Source organism: Macrobrachium nipponense, chromosome 43, assembly GCF_015104395.2.
Source record: "Macrobrachium nipponense isolate FS-2020 chromosome 43, ASM1510439v2, whole genome shotgun sequence".
Taxonomy (NCBI): Eukaryota; Metazoa; Arthropoda; class Malacostraca; order Decapoda; family Palaemonidae; genus Macrobrachium; species Macrobrachium nipponense.
Genome location: NC_061104.1, coordinates 51856911 through 51874410, shown reverse-complemented (window position 1 = coordinate 51874410; position 17500 = coordinate 51856911). Strand labels below are relative to the sequence as shown.

General features: G+C 38.5%; 1 protein-coding gene across 8 annotated transcripts in view; it reads left to right on the top strand.

Moving 5' to 3' along the window:
* Positions 1 to 17500, top strand: part of LOC135213739 (leucine-rich repeats and immunoglobulin-like domains protein 3) — a 335032-nt gene that overhangs the window by 269830 nt on the left and 47702 nt on the right. For 7 of the 8 annotated variants that reach the window (XM_064247861.1, XM_064247862.1, XM_064247864.1 and 4 more), the window contains one exon: positions 10691 to 11092. In XM_064247861.1, the coding sequence (XP_064103931.1) occupies positions 10699 to 11092 (394 nt within the window). In that variant the 5' untranslated portion in view covers positions 10691 to 10698. The remainder of the gene's footprint in view (positions 1 to 10690; positions 11093 to 17500) is intronic. The other variant, XM_064247860.1, reaches the window with a different exon arrangement.

Below are 17500 nucleotides of genomic sequence, written 5' to 3'. Positions count from 1 at the left end.
CCCTCTAATTTTCCTTCCGGTCCCAGAGGAGAGGAGGAAGGTTCGAAATTGTTTGAAACAGAAAGGAAAGGAAATTAGATCAAATTAATTATGGACCAGCACCAAGACTTTCTCTTTTAATTGCGTGAGAGAAAACTCCCATTGAGTTTTTTAACGGCTCTTGATGACTGGGACGATGGTGATAATGATGAAGGTGATTGTGGTGGTGATAATGAAGGTGATTGTGGTGGTGGTGATGATAATGATGGTGATGCTGGTGGTGATAATGATGGTGGTGGTGGAGATAATGGTGGTGATTATGGTGATGTTGACGATGATGATGATGACAATGATAATGTGGATGATGATGATAATGATGATATGATGATGATAATGTGGATTTTGATAATGATGAAGATGGTAATGATTGTAATGATGGGGACAATGATGATGATGATGAATATAATGCCGGTGGTGGTGATAATGATGACGAATATGACGATGATGAAGATGAAAATGTTGTTGGTATGTATGATGAGGTGAAGATGGGCTAAAGATTTGAGGTGACACTGGAAATGATGACGGATTACAGTGGCCGTGGTGGAAGTAAATGATGGTGGAGGTGGCTCTTAATGGCCGGGATGGTGGTGATAATGATAATGATGGTGCTGTGATGGATATAATGAATGGATGGTGGGGTGGTGAAGGCAGAACATAAGCAGAGTATTTGCCCTGCTCTCTCTCTCTCTCTACTCTCTCTCTCCTTAGTTCGAGCCCTCCTTTGAACAAATTGCAACAACTTTATTTCCCTTCCCACCAGTAATCATGTTTATCCCACTCACCCCCTTTCATTCTCTCTCTCTATCTACTATCTCTCTCTCTATCCTCTTCCTCCATCTCTCTCTCCTCTCCTCATCCTCCCCTTATTACCTCTCACTTTTTATATCTTCGCCTCTCGCTGGTCAGCCTAATTTCTTATCCACGTTTATTGCTTCATTTTCTTTTTCATTGCCTTATTTTGTATTATCATTATTTATTATTATTATTATTATTATTATTATTATTATTATTTAATGTTATTATTATTATTAGTTAATTATTTTCTAGAATTATTTCTATAAGAAGGAAAAATGTAATCTTCCATCGTAAACAACGTATAGTTTGATTATTTTATTATGTTATTATCTATTACTTATTATTGACTAGTATTGACTTATTATTCAAAACAATTCAGAACGTTCAGTGTTTTTATTTTTTTATTAAAAGAAAATTAAAAGTAAAAACGGAAGAGAGAGAGGAGAGAGAGAGAAGGGTTGCAAAAAACTAAAAACGGAGAGAGAGAGAGAGGAGAGAAGGGGGAAGGGGCGTGGGGGGGGGGGGGAAGGGGGGAGGGGGGGGGGGGGCGGAATGAAGATGGTGAGGAGGAGAGAGAAGAGAGAGAGAAAGGAGAGAGGGAAGAGAATTTAAGTTTAAGTCATCTTCATCCTGCACAAAAACATACCCTCCTACCCATCCCACCCCCCCCCCCCACACACACCACACACACAATCACACAACACAAACACGCACCAAATCCTGTTCAAGAGGGACCGACTAGGCGTCTAGCCCCGTAAATAAAAAACTTGACTGGATTAAGGGCAGACAGACGAACGGGCAGGAGGTAAAATATTTATTTTCGTCCAATCGAGAGAGAGAAAGAGAGAGAGAGAGTAAAATCTCCGTTCAGTACCAACCTCTTTATTTTAATTTAAGTAATCCAAAAATAGTGAAATTTAATTTTCATTCTTTGCCGTGCATGAGAGAGAGAGAAATGAGGAGAGGAGAGAGAGAAGAGAGAGCGGAGGAGAGAGAGAGAGAGAGAAGAAAGTATGAAAGGACATAAAAATATCAAGAACTCAGGGTATCAACTCCATTGAATTTAACGGAGATAAGAAAAGACAGAAGAAACAATGTAATAAATACGCAGAAAGAAATATTAGCGAATCGAGAAAGAGACAAATTAAGAGAAGATAGAAAAGGTAAAGAACTCAATATATGGCAGTGAATGATTTTGAAACCGGGAAATCGGAAAGTGCAGAAATGTAACGATAAACGGGTGGGGGGAAGAAGGAGGAGAGAGAGCAAAGGGAAATTTTAAACAAAATCCATTAAATTAAACAAATCAGAAAAGAAGTACGAATAATACGATAAATATGAAGGAAGAATGCCGAGAACATCAGGAAAAAGCAGAACATGGGAGAATGCAAAAAAATGGAAAAAAGCATGGAACAGAAAAAGGATCATGGAAAAAAAATGGAAAAAGCAGAAAATAGGATAAGGCAAAATATGGAAAAGCCAGGAAAAAAAAAAAAAAAAAATTAGGTATTAGGGCAAAAAAAATGCGGAAAAAAAAAAACAGAAAATAGTGGAGAGGGCAAAAAAAGAGAAAGAATTCATTTCGTGGGGTAGGAAATAAAAACCTTGATGCCGGACAAAAGACGCCCCCCGTGGTCAAATAATGCGAAAAGTAGGGAGATAGAACGCAGAAGTAATTAGGGGGAAAATGGAAATTAGAAAAGGAAAAAATATAAAGAATTCTTTTATTAGCGCCATTAAAGAAACGGAAAAGAAAGAAAGAATGAAAGGTCATGAAATATAAATCATTCATTTCATCATCCCCATGAAATTAAGCAGAGATCGGCGAAAGCAGCAGAAATATTACGATAAATAGAGAGGAACAATGTCGAGGCCATCGGGTAAAAAAAAGAAAGTAGGAAGAGACATAAGAATATAAAGAGCTCATTTTATCACCTCCATGAAATAAGTTCCTCATTGGACGAGTGGGATTGCGTGCTTAGATACGATTGTTGGTAGCCCGAGTTTAGCCTACCCCCCCCCCCACCCCCCCCCCCCCCCCCCCCCCCCCCCCCATCCCCCCCCCCCCCCTCCCGGCTCTGCCAACCATGGAATCAGAGAATTGTATTTCTGGTGATTAGAAATTCGTTTCTCGATATAATGTGGTTCGGATCCCGCAAAAAGCTGTGGGTCCCGTTGCTAAATCACCAATTGGTTCCAATAGTAGGTTCACTTCAGCCGCATTTGATGTCTAGGACAGTTTTCGTTACGGACGCTCCTACATGGTCTGTTGCAGGCTTTATGATCCCAAACCATAATCGGCCATATACCCGGTATCCCAACTATGTCTTCACTTTGCCGGCCAGTACGCAGATCACTATTGCGGGCCAGGTATTTGTATAATCCCCCACCATCTCTCGAGCGGGATACAAGTTTTCAAAATTATCCCTCGGGAGAGGTGGGGAACTTACAATCCTACCGATATGAAACGCTCTTGAAGTGAGAGACTCGCCCCCGGAGAGAGGTTTTCCCAGCCCGTGGTTCACTTTGGCTTACCAACAGGGGGGGTGGGGGGACGAACCAATGTGGAGCCGGAATGTTAGGGCGTCCGTAAGGGAACTGGGAACTGGCCTTCTAGCTAGACAATCCGATGCATTTGGTTCGAATGTTGAATCTACTATAAGCCAACGTCAAAATAATATTTAATCCTTCGGGCAAGGGCCTAGGAGGCCTAGGAGAGCTGTTTATCAGCTCAGTGGTCTGGCTAAATTAAGACATAATTAACTTTAACCTCCATTAAATAGATATGAAAAGAACTCTATTATAGTGGCAAAGAACTCTATTATTTTCGTCTTCCCAGCATTATCCCTATTCGGGGTCTTGCCGTGTGTTGCTCTTCTCGAAAAGAACTCTGTTATAGTGGCCAATAAACATGAGGCCGGAAACAAGACGGTGTGTCATGAGAGAACGAAAGTCGAAAGCATGGAGAGGCCAGTGAAGTCTCCCCGTAGAGACGAATGCCTGGAGCAAGGAGGCGAATATCGCCTTCCGGCGTCCTTCTGGCTGCTTTAGCCGCTCGCGTCTCAGGACAGGAAAATTTGCATATAATGACATCCTGGCGTGAGGGATTCCGCGGGATTCCGGATCCCCGCCTCCGGGTATGCAGCAGCGGTTAGGATCGCCCTGCGCCCTGGAATGGGATGAGGAAGACATCCCGGTAGTCCTAAATTATCTCGAGGAAATTCTAGGATGCGGCCCAGAGCGGCCCAGAAAGATGAGAAGGATGCTGCATGGTGGTTAAGGATTCATCAAGGACGCCGGGAAGAATGGAGATGGGGCTGGCAAGAGGAGGGCGACAGAGTTGACAGTCCAAGGACCCAAGGAAGGAGGCTAGACGGAAATTTGACCCCGGCTGACCCCGGGGGAGGGGTGGGAGGAGCCACTGATAGGAGCCAACGGCATATGGGAGAACAGAGAAACAGAATGACAGATGTACGAGAAACCGCCAGTAGAAAGGACCTAAAAAAGGGAATAAGGGATAGATTATATATTATTAATTATATATATATATAATATTATATATATATATATACATATAATATATATTATAATATTATACATTACACACAAACCAAACACACACAAATATACATATATATATATATATGGCGTAATCTATCATATATACATATTTACACGATATATTAGCGCATCAGTGGGCGGTGACCCCCCCGGCATCGTCTTTGGCCTACCACCGCGGTTGGCCGCCGAGGTTCGATTCTTTCGGGCATTCCGCTGAGGGGTTAGAGATGTGTATTTATGGATGAAGAAGTTTCAACTCATCGACGTGGTTTGGAAGTCACGCTAAAGCCGTTGGTTGGTCCGTTTGCTGAATAAAACCGCTGGTTTCCCTGCAAACGTAAAAACCACCATACAAAGAAACAAAAACAAACATATAATAATAGATAATATATATATACAAAGAAGCATCCATCAGGGAATTTTGGTTTGAACGTGGAAGGCAATTCCCCTTTGAATGGCAAGTATTGCATAGTGAGAGTCGCAATTCAGTGTGATGTGATATGATGTCTCATCTCCGCGGTTCCTGAGTACCATTCATACTGGCACCAGCCCGTCAACAAGAAAGATATTGGACAGTTACTCTGGGAGATAGCTGGAAGAGAGAGAGACGACGACGAGAGAGAAGATGAGAGAGAGATGGAGAGAGAGAGAGGAGACATTGATCTCCTGGTATAAATTGATAGTGATGTTTATTTGGTTATTTGGAGAATGGTTTTTTGAAAGGACTATTTTTTTTTTTACTTTACGGCTTGTATTTTCCTACCGTTATTTGTTTCCCTAAACAATTTTTCTTTTCTTTTATCACAATCACTCTTTTTCTCAACGGCTCCTTTTCCCTCCTATCCTCCTCTCGTCCTCTCACCGTCACGGAAAAATAGCGAAATGTAGGTGGCGGACAGACCCTTAGATTGGAGCTTCGTATTTCTCGTTGATCGGCTAGATGATCGAACCCAGGGATGATGACGTAAGTGGCTCTGTTACTCGTGATTGGTCAAGATGGTTCGGGGATCGAAGACCGTAGCCAAGTCAAGCAAGCAACGGATTTAAATAAATGGAGGGCCCAAAATTTTTCGAGCGTCGGTTCAAGCAACTGTTACGTCTCTTGAGGTTCGGTGTAGTCCTTGTTTTACGTTCGTTGTAAAAAAATTATTTCCCCATGGTATTTCAACTGTATATATTCATAGTTTTTAGTTCTACTTTGATCAACAAATTTTTACTATGGTGTTTTCTCAGACAAATGCGTGTTTAATGTGGGTGCATAGTATATTATATATATATAATATATATATATAAATAAATCGAATTATAGAGATATAATATATGTATATATAGTAAATAGGTATATATTGATTAATTATGTATATATAGAGAGAGATATATTATAGATATAGATAGATATATATAGATATATATATATTAATAATATATATGATTATTAATATTTATCTAAGAATTAATTTATATAATATATTAATATAATAATTCACATATTTATAACATGATATTATATTATATATACAATTATATATAGATATATACATATATATATAAGAAATATACATCTCAACATAATAATTGTACATATCATATGCATTGTGTACCAAAAAAAAAAAAGTTTATATATATTCATCACGTTTGTATGTATAATTACAGATATATAATGTTTACATACACAGACACGCCCTACAAAGCAAGCCGACTTTCACTGTCTGTCTACCCTTGAACGAGTTTATCGTTTATACCACTTAGTAGTTCCTCTCGCAGGGTGAACTCATAAGTTGGGGGGGGGGGACATAGTTGGGCTGCCCAAATTCTTCACGGCCTTTATGCCCTGCCGTAACTTGCCTCCTCCTCCTCACCCTCCCCTTCATCCTCTCCATTCTATCCCCCCCCACCCCCCCCCCATTAACCTTCCCATTTCCCAGTTACCTTCCCCCCCCCGATTCAGACCTTTGTCACATTTTTATTTTTCGTTGTTTCTTTGAACAATGTGGGTGGGGGAGAAATTCGGGCAGGGAGGACAATTTTGCCCTGTCGCTGGACCCTCCTTGTGTGATGTGGTTAGGGGAAGGGAAAAGTTAGGCTACGGGGGGACAACGTTATCGTGTGTGTTGTTTTAGTATGTACTAACGAGAGAGAGAGAGAGAGAAAGAAAGGAGAAGAGAGAGAGAGAGAAGGGGTGAGGAGGATGTATCCAGACACACAAGCAGCGCATGAGGTTGCTAATTGTTGTAAATAAAACGTATCATACCAATTAGGTGGGTCCTGGGCTGTTTTGGATACGTAACGTGTTGGTTACACATTTGACCAATCTTAGGATATATAATACAGATAATATTAGATATATTAATCTATAATATACATAATATAGACATAACATATTACTTAATATATGTGTTGTGTGGGTGGTGTGGCGGTGTTTAAAACTCTATCACCATACACAGTTGTGCTGTGCATTCATACATAATTACTTAAGAGGGCCTCCTTGTCCGTTTAGCAAATATAAATATATATAATTAAATATTTTTACGATATTTATAGCTGGCCCTTGAGAGAGGCTATATACAGTAAACGGAAATAACAAAATTGAAGGAAGGACAAGTGAAAATTAATTGAACTTTACCGTGTTAAAAACTGGTATTGATTATTGATAATTTCTTTAGAGGAAAACAAAAGGTCGCCAGGAAAAACTCCAGCTCGGACTATTTACAAGCTATTTATTTAACAAAAAAAGGAAAAAAGGCTCCGTGCTGGCCTGGAGAAAAGGTAAATGATAATTCGGCCCCCACGTTGCTTGGGGCTTAGGCAATCTCTCATTCAATTCAAGCTGATTTTTCATTTCACTTGGGGTAATGCACACTTGCGGGCAGAGGAGGACGGCACGCGTGACTCATGGGGAATCTGGAAAAAAGAATCCCAGATTCTTAAACGACATAAAAGAACAAAAAAATGACTTCTTGCCTTTGATTAATTAATTCTTAATAACTAGGGGGAGAAGGATAAACTTTTTAAGGTTTCACTGAAGTATGCAATGACTCCATTGGTTCGGGCGGGTACGATCACACAAGGGGAAGCATGCGGCCCATGAGGCGAGGAGAGGGAACAAAGGCTGGGATGAATTCCTTTTGTTGCTGGAAACTTGAAATTGGGAGAATGACTGGAATCAAAATGATAATAAAAGGTGATAAGGCGGGAACTGGCAATATGCTGTTTCAACAAGATGTACCTGGATGTCATGTTCAGTGGTGGAACCTTTGTAGAAAATGTTGGCTCTTTGTAGAAAAGCAGCTGGGCACCCCCCTTTGTCTGAGGCATGGGTCATCGGCACCGCCAACTCCACAACCTTGGATAGGGCCATCCAACAGGAAGGCAGGTAATTGTTGACCTCTGTCCGAGATTCACGTACTCGCAGCCGACTGAGACCAGAACAATTCAAGGTGGGTTGCTTGGGGGTTTGGGAAGTCAAGCTTAATCCCCCACGATCAAGGCAAATCCTGGAAAACAAGCATACAGCCAGCAGAGGGGTCACGGAGAGAGCTTAAGGTATAGGGGTCTAAGAAGTACCAATCTGCCTACACCCTTCCCTTTTGAGATACGTCCTACAGCTGATAAAAAGACTCTTTTCCCCAACTGGGGAACTTCCTATCTCTAGCTGGCGGGTTTGGGTTTCCCACATTTACTAAAAATCAGCTGATATTCTAAAGAAATGGCTTGCCGTTTCCAAATCAAATTATTTTAATTGAAATTTGGGTAGACGAACGATCTATAAACCGTCACAATAAAATTTATATATTATAAATTTATATATATATATAATAATATATTTATTATGATATATACATTATATTACATATATAATAAATAAATTACGATTAAATATATAATATATTCATATATTATTATATATAGAGCAATATGATATAATAATTATACTAATATAATTACATGAATATGTGTTGAGTGTGTGGTGTGCCTTGCCTTGGCGTGGTATTTTGTTGATTTATTTTATATTATAGATATATAAATGATAAAATATATATATAGAACTATATATATATTAGGAAATTAATATATTATATAAATTAATTATAGATTTAGTATTTATATATATCATTAGAATATATATAAATATATATTTTATATAATATTATTTATTAAATATTTGATTACTTGTCTTTTATATGTGTGAAAAAAAAAAAAACACACACACAGCTACAGCACATGAAATATTAATGTTACCAAAAGGGAACATTACGCTCTATGCGGTGAAAAGGCGTCGAAAAATGAAAAGGCACTTAAACAACAACACACACACAAACACACCATACACACACAGAGATAGAAGAGACGCCTCCCATTTTGGCTGACCATTAGTCCTTGAATCGGTCAGTTAGGTCTTTTGCTGACGTCTATTTTTTTTTCTTGCACATTTCCGGCGACCCTCTTCTATTTTTACAATGGCTGTTTTGCGAAAAGAAACAAGCCGCGACTTTATATATATAGTGTATGTGTTTGTGTGTGTGTATATATATATATATATATATATATATATATATATATATATATATATATATATATATATTAATTTTTATCACATCATCGTGATTCATATACATACATCGAGCTGCAAATGTCCTTTAATATCCAATTCGCTCTACCTCGGAATTAATATATTTTCATATATGTTAACCTAAGGGGCATTTTTGATTTGATAATAATTTTGTCCTCTCGCGGGTTCGAACCAGCGCCCATTGGACTGAGGAGAAATTAGGACTTCATTGACGTTATCGACTTGGCCAACATGTATGTATGGTTGTAGTTGTGCAATAATCAGTACATAATAGGTTTGTTCTTCATTAATCAAGAATTCAAATGCTTTTGCATATTCAGTATTGATAGTACCGTGAATTGAGAGAAACTTTATTATTATTCTATTCATGTGAAACTGTCGGAACTGCCATTAACTCGCCCAATAATGTTTTTAAAAAAATTAGGAAAAACATAGCCACTCATATCCCGTAGCGGGTTAGTGTTGTCAATGCACCTCATGTGGTGCACTGTAAGAATTAAATAATGTTCTTTGTAAGGTCCTTAACCTTAGGCCCCTAGCTGCAACCCTGTTTATTCCTTTTACTGTACCTCCTTTCATATTCGCTTTCTTCGGTCTTATTTTCCTTTACCCTCTCTTAAGAATTGAGGTTTACTTCCTCTTAAACCTTTCAAGCCTTTCTTACTCTCAGTTTCCCTTTCAGCGCTGATTGACCTCATAGGTCCCTCCGCTTGACTCTTGGTCCGAATTCTATATAGAGAGTGAACGCCTCAGCGGCGTGATTTGTATGGTATTAGCGTACCACCTCGGTGGTCGCGGGTTCGATTCTCGGGCATTCCATTGAGGAGCGAGAGATGTGTATATCTGGTGATAGAAGTTCACTCTCGACGTGGTTCGGAAGTCACTTAAAGCCGTTGGTCCCGTTGCTGAATAGCCACTGGTCCCATGCAACGTAAAGGCACCATACAAACAAACAAACCTATGTAGAGAGTAAATAGGTACTTTACTGAATCATTTTGCCTTGACACAGATGAAAGCATTGTGTACAAATTGGGTCACACTTCTGCTGACAAAAGTTCCACCGATGAGTGAAAGAATATTTTAGGATATTTTAAGGAGCCTTGAATTAATTAACACCCCCCCCCCCCCCCACACCGCCTATTTTTTTTTATTTCTCAATCATTATCCATTTATGTTGGTCATTGTAGTACGTTTAAAAGTGAAAAATTATATTTTTGTATTTTAATTTTTCAGAGTAATCGTCAAACAAGACTAGAGTTTTTAATATGATATTATATAGTATAAAGTAATATAATATGATAATGTTCCGATATTCAAGTCTGTAAATTTTATTGTGTGATAATATAATGTAGTTTTTAGATTTGAATAATGGGAAGTTTTTATGTAACATATGATATATACAGAAAATATATCAATAGAATGAATAAATTATAAGCGGATATTAAAGTATATAATATACATATATTAAATACACTATATATATATATATATATATATATTATATATATATATATATATATATAAATTGATAGTATTTTATAATGAATTTCACACACGTCAGTACCAGATCAATATTATCCAATATAATCGAACATAATCATCATAATTTTCTTAACAATAGTGTTTGATAATGAAGTCTACAAATATTGTTATTCATGTCAGTTCTCTGTACCCTCAGGACCGTTCTAGATTCTCACGGCGTCTGTTTTTCTCTTTCGCCCGCAGGTCAAAAGATGCCCACCACAGCAGGGAAAGCAGCAGGAACGGCAGCAGGTGTGACGCTCCTAGGGGCCAGAATGAGCAGGCACATCCCAGCCTCATCGTCGCATTCCACCTGTACGGCCCCAGGCGCGCCCTCCGCTTCATCCTCTTGCGCGCCCTTTTCCTCCTCCTCCTCCTCCTCCTCCTATTCCTCCTCGTCCTCGTCCTTCTCCGCGCCCCAGATGATGAGAAGGTCTCTCCTGCTGGCGGCCTTGCTGCTGCTCAGCCTGGTGCAAGAGTCGTGGGGCGCCGCGGCCGGAGACCGCAAGCTGAACGTGGCCGATTCTCCGCGGGTGATCACTTGCCCGTCCATCCAGGAGATTCACCCCTGCACTTGCCGGGTCATTTCAAAAGGCAAGGAGTCCGGTTAGGAAGCGTTCTCCTCTCTCACGTTTCAAATTTGACTAGATGTTTCTTTAGAAAGCGATTTACACCCCCCACACACACACAACCCCCCGTGCGTCGTCCGTGTGTCGTTTTTGGTTCCATATTCATATACCTCCATCAAGAGGGGTCTGGGAAATGGGGTTGTTCAGAAGCATTCAGATTTGAGCCATTTTTAGCCTTCATTTATCTTTCGTTTTGCCGGTCGCGGTTTAATGTAGTACTTTTCAGTTGTTTTGTTCTTGCAAAGTGGCGGTGTATGGGATGTAATCAGTCAGTCTGTTTAGTTTTTTGGATCAGCAGATCAATCACATCGCTCTGTGGCCCCAGGGTCTCAGTTTGGAGTCTGTGCGGACCAGGCAAGGAGGTCCGCTTAGCTCAGCTCATCTTGTCTTGACCCAGCTCATTCTGAAGTTGCGAAAGAGCCACTTACGAAAGAGAATGAGCCCACGGTGAACTCGAAGGATTACTTATATTATTAAAAAATGATTCTCACCTCTAAGTTGACCTTTTCAAAGGAAGGAAAGAGTGAATTATATCAATATTTCAAGTAACCCTTTTCATATCTGTATCCTGCGCTGTTCATTGAGGCTGGCTGTGAACAGTGGCGATTTCAGTTCAAATTCAGAATGTTTTATACTCCTACGAGATCCTGGGGTTTGTCATTGATTTCTTTTCGTTTTTATTTGTTTATTTATTTATTTATTTATTTTTCAAAATTGAGATGATATAGTGTTGAGTTAATCAGACCTTTTTTTTTTTTTTTTTTTAAATGAGGTGATAGTTTTAATTGATTAGACATTTTGGGTGCAAAAATAAAGAAATCACATTCCAGTGAAAGCTATACATTTAAATCTGTAGAGAATAAGAAGCGAGGACATTTATTTTTGACTGGTTTTCATGTCTGGCAGGTGATTAGATTAAGTGATTTTATTTTTCTCTTTTTTTTTTGTGATCGATTCAGAAGTCGTGCGGCACTTGTTTGTTAAAGTATCACTTTGTGCCGATGAAACCAAAGGAAATATTTACACGCCAGTAAGAAAGAGGTCGGAGGATTTGATAATAATAATAATAGAGGATTTCTATGACCGTCAAAGGATGATCATCAAAATTCAAATTGATTAAACTTTTGACAAAAATAAATGTTTATGATTTCATTCGAGAAGAATCAGAAAGTTCCAACGAATGTCGGATCTTATGGTGCCTGTTCACATACACACAAACACACACACACACACACTGAGTCACCACTAATTCATCACAACCACAACGCATTCACATTATAACAATGACGTCATCACTCCGTTCAGAAACGTGTCTTGTCATACATGTTGTGGCAGTGAGTGGTATAAAGAGAGCATAAAACGCAGAATCCTTATTTGCTGTGTTTAGGTCAAAACGCTGGGAACCCAATTATTGTAATTTCCTGTTTTGTGTGTACATCTTTGCCTCATTTATCTGTATGCCCAGTGGACTCATTGTTCATGGAAATTCTGTTGCTTTAGATTCAGATTATACTCAGGTTGTAAAATATGAGGATTATGACAAGGTATTTTGTAAGGGTTTCGGACACTTGCAGCAGAATGTCTCTTTAAGTGTATCTTCTCGTCTTTCCTTGAACCACGACCTTCAGAACATCGTCAGGAGGAACCTGTGAAGCATTCTATGCTCGAACACAATCCTTCATTGGACGAGGGAATCAGGAACCCCAGTGTCGGTCAACATTTCCTGCAGTTGGGTTGATTTTGTGAGGAACTGTCTCCGCCGACCCACCTCTTCTCGGCTGGCTACTCGCCTTCCATTTCGACACACCCCTTCTCCGTAGGGGGCTAATGTGCTAGTCGTGCGGTGCACTGTAGGCATTACTTAAGGTTCTTTGCAGCGTCCCTTCCCTTACGCCCCTAGCTGCAATCCCATTCAGTCATTTTGCTGTACCTCCGTTCCTATTCTCTTTCTTCCATCTTACTTTGATGCGAGGTTTTCCTCTTGTACACTTTTCAAACTTTTTTTACAGTACTCTCAATTTCCCTTTCAACGCTGAATGACCTCAGCGTATGTTCGAGCGTTTGGTCGTTGGCCTAAATTCTGTATTCTGTTCTGGGATCTCTACTACACAGTGACCCCAAGAGTTGTAACTCGTTATGTATCAGCACAAGCCCGTTGGGGATGGAAGTAAAAATGTAAACAAAAGACTGTAAATATCACTCTCTCCTAGACAGTGACCCCCAAGAGTAGGGGATGGCAGTAGAAATGTAAACAAAAAACTGTAAATATCACTCTCTCCTAGACAGTGACCCCCAAGAGTTGGGGATGGCAGTAGAAATGTAAACAAAAGACTGTAAATATCACTCTCTCCTAGACAGTGACCCCCAAGAGTTGGGGATGGCAGTAGAAATGTAAACAAAAGACTGTAAATATCATAAAAATAATGACCTCTAAGAACTATTAATCCTAGATAACGACCCCCGAATTTTGCCGAGGGTCACTATCTAGTAGGTAAGATCCCTGTTCTGTTTCAACAAATCCAATGTAGATTGGAAGTATCTGTGAATTTTGGACGTTTTTACCAAGAAACTCACTCACCTTCCCAATGGGGTTTCGGAAATGGCCATAGAGAGCACCATAGACCCATAGGCTTCTCACTCTGCTCCCCTGAGACGCGGACATTGCCAACCCCAGAATCAGTTCATCAGTTAGGACAATTTCGAGGTTTCGATGTTTTCTTGAACGTCTTTCGTTCAACAGGTTCCCATTTTTCTCCCCGCCAGGCCCAAGTCATTTAGGATAGAGAGTTCTTGTTCATCGGTGCAAGTTTATTTATGAAATTATTAATATTACTGCCACCATTATTACTATACGATGATAGTACGATGGATATTATTATTGATAATGATACTGTACTTAAGAGTACATAAGTTATCTTTCCAGCTAAAGGATTATCATTTTCTACAGTTATTATTATGGTTATTAACCTTACCTTTATTCCATATATTCCTTTCCGTCTTCTATTTTTCTTCAGATCTTGATTATATCAGAAGGCAGGGACCCTGATTGCCATACCCATAGACCTTACTTCAAGTCACCGACCTAAATCTCTGTGACAACATACTAACATTTTACCTTCAAACTTGTGCAATGTGGTATAGTTTTCATTGTTAGGTGATCACAGTAATTTTAAGTTAGTATTTTGTATGGTTTGTTGATTATGAACATTGGTAGTGAAAAAATCACAATAATGTGTTGGTGTATATACTCCATAGTATATATATGTGTATATATACATATATGTATGTATGTATATATACAGGGTGTCCATAAAGTCTCTTTACAATGATAGGCTGCCTCATCACTAAAACAAAACACGACTGAGGAACGTTTCATCCTCAGAAATCCGTTCCTCCATGTTAACTGCAAACTCTTTTCCTCTTGGTTGACCATTTGACTCGAGTGCCTCTTGTGTAGGACATACGGGCTGCTCTACGAGCAAGAGCCCGTGCTGGCACAAGGCCAGCTTAATCTCAAACAACAATTGTGTAGGACTTTGTGCGCCGTTAAACGTAGTAACTGCAAGTGTCTGGCATTAGTACAGGTGGACTTTGTAGGAGAACGATCAAAGGATTGTCTTACACTGTCATGTTTCCCTCTGATAATTTTGTTTCAGTAAACCCTGACACGTATTGTGCCTTTTCTTGAGGAGTAGCCATTTTTTAGGCGTTTATTTAACAGTACCTTTTTTCATCAACAGGTTATCTGAAATACATGAATGCAATGTGAATAAAGAACTTTGATAACTGCCGAGTACATAGAACAAATCTGATTAAACCATCTCATCAATGGCTTTTGTAATATATTTCTTAAATTGCAAAGAGACTTTATGGACATGATTAACCAATTTAGAATGACTGCTAATTATTGCTGTAATTATCATCATCAGCATTCTATGTTTCTAAATGTTGAAATTGACAGTGGGTAACTCGAAGGCCTTCAAACTCTACCCCATTTGGAAAGTAAGTTTGTCCTGTCCAGAGTTATGGAGAATTATTCACGTGTTTCATTGTTTTTTTTACTGTTGCTTCTCCAGTGATAGCCATCTTCTCATTTTTCCTTCAGTCTGTTTGGTTTACTGTCGCCATTTTTGTGATTATATCTGACTTTGACTTTTCAGATTTTTGTGAAGAAAAAACCAATGTGCAAAACCAAGTTTAAGTGAATAAATATAACACAGGGGCTTCTGTCCTTGCGCAATGGCTTCTTCAGTCATTCTAAACAATAATGTCGAAGTTTACACAGAAATAAAAACCAATTACTTATTTAAGAACAAGAAGACGCCAACAAGAAATTACAATAATACGCTGGAAGACTCGGGACTGACAGTTTCCATTTCAATTGCCCAGTTAAAGATTCGATTTTTTACTCTTTATTTCTTCGTAAACTTTGTAATTACTGTTAAGTACCTCTGAGGATGGATTTAGGGAAGGTCGAAAGATCCTGTGTGTGTGTATATATATATATATATATATATATATAGATATATATATATATATATATATATATAATATATATATATCCCTTAACTTGCTTCAATGCTGTGGCTTTTTCTTAATCATTCAAGAGTAACACGAAGAATGTGTTTTTATTACTTGATTTTAGGTTTTTTTCAAACGGGGAAATAAGTCGAAATTCTTAATGATTGCTTCACAGATATTTGGTAAAATTTTTATTTTTATTTTAGATTAAAAACCAACTCAAAGAATGTGTCCTTATCACTGGATTTTAGCATTTTCCAGAGGGGGGGGGAAAAGTCGAAATTCTTAATGCTTACTTCACAGATATATTGTAAAATTGTTATTTTGGTTCCAGGTTCCCTTTGATTGATTACAAAAACTAGATCAGTGGCGTTGCACTAGATGGTATTGTGCACAGAGGAAAAAGAAGTGTTTCATGGTTAGGATTAGAAATATCAGTCTGTCATTGGTTGCTGTCTTGGGTTCATCATGAACAGAAACTATGAATCATTTTGTGATCGCATTTGAACAGTTCACCTATATACGTGCAAGTGATTTGCGTTCCTTTTCAATTCTGTTGATATGCTGAGTTTTCAGACGAACAAGGAAACATGTTTATATCTAATTTTGGAGATACGGAAAGGCTTTTCATTGTGGTTCAAGTTCAACATTCCTTGTCAGTAATACCTTTAATAACTCGTTAATATTATGGATTTCTTTTATGAACAAGAACACATGATGTTTCATATCTAATTTGGTGAAATATGATAAAGCTTTTCAATATGGTTCATTATCCATTTTTTTTCAATAATACCTTCAATTATTCAAACACGTTGATATTCTTGAGTTTTTTTTTTTTTTATAAACAAGAAAACATTGTTTCGTATCTAATTTAGGAGATATGATAAGGCTTTCCAATAAGGTTCTTTTGAGGTCAGGAAGTGTCACTGGGGAATTGAATGAAGCGTATAAAGAAATCCCCGGCAGCGGCTTTGAAGTCGGTGAAAAACCTCAAATTCTTCCCCTGGTGTTTTTTTAAAGGTCTTTTCAGGGTGAAGTTTTCGATGGAACTGAAAGATTGCCACTGGAATGGACACGGGGGAAAATGCTTCCAATGCTGTTCACGGTCTTTACGTTTTAAACTGTCTCGTTGTCATCTTCTACCTAGTTGATGTTAACGGGTTATGTACCTAAAACTTGTATATGCGTAGGGAAATGAATATGTAGGTGTTTGTGTGCATATACCATATATATATATATATATATATATATATATATATATATATATATATATATATACACACATACATGTATAAAGTTTCACATGTATATATAAATCAAATATTCTATATATAATATATATTATATTATATATATATAATATATATAGATATATAGAATATATGTATTTAGTAATATGCTAGGTTGCTATTCGGGTCTCATCAAATCCAAATAACGGCAAACTTACTCCTTACCAAAATATATGTTGTACAATAAATACCATTAGTGGGTGACACAGTTACTTAGTACCCTTAGCCTGACACCTCACAATACCCAGATGACCTCTTGTCGGCAAGAAATCAGAAGCAGCGACCACCATAAGTTTCTACATTTGCTCTCAGTCCCTTCATTACGGAGAGTCTCCATCCCCGAGAAACCTCATGTCTTTGTCTGTCTGTCTGTCCGTCTGTCTGTTCCTCCACGACGTGAATCGTTTTTTTTGCAAAATTTCGCTAACTGCTGCTGCTGCTCTCAGTTGCCCAAATGCAACAACAGCTTGTAAAGCAAAGTGATGATGATGTGGCCTAAGATATAATGATGATGATTATTGGCATTTAGAGATGCCTGTGTGTTTTTTTTTTCTTTTTTTATTTAGCAAATGTAG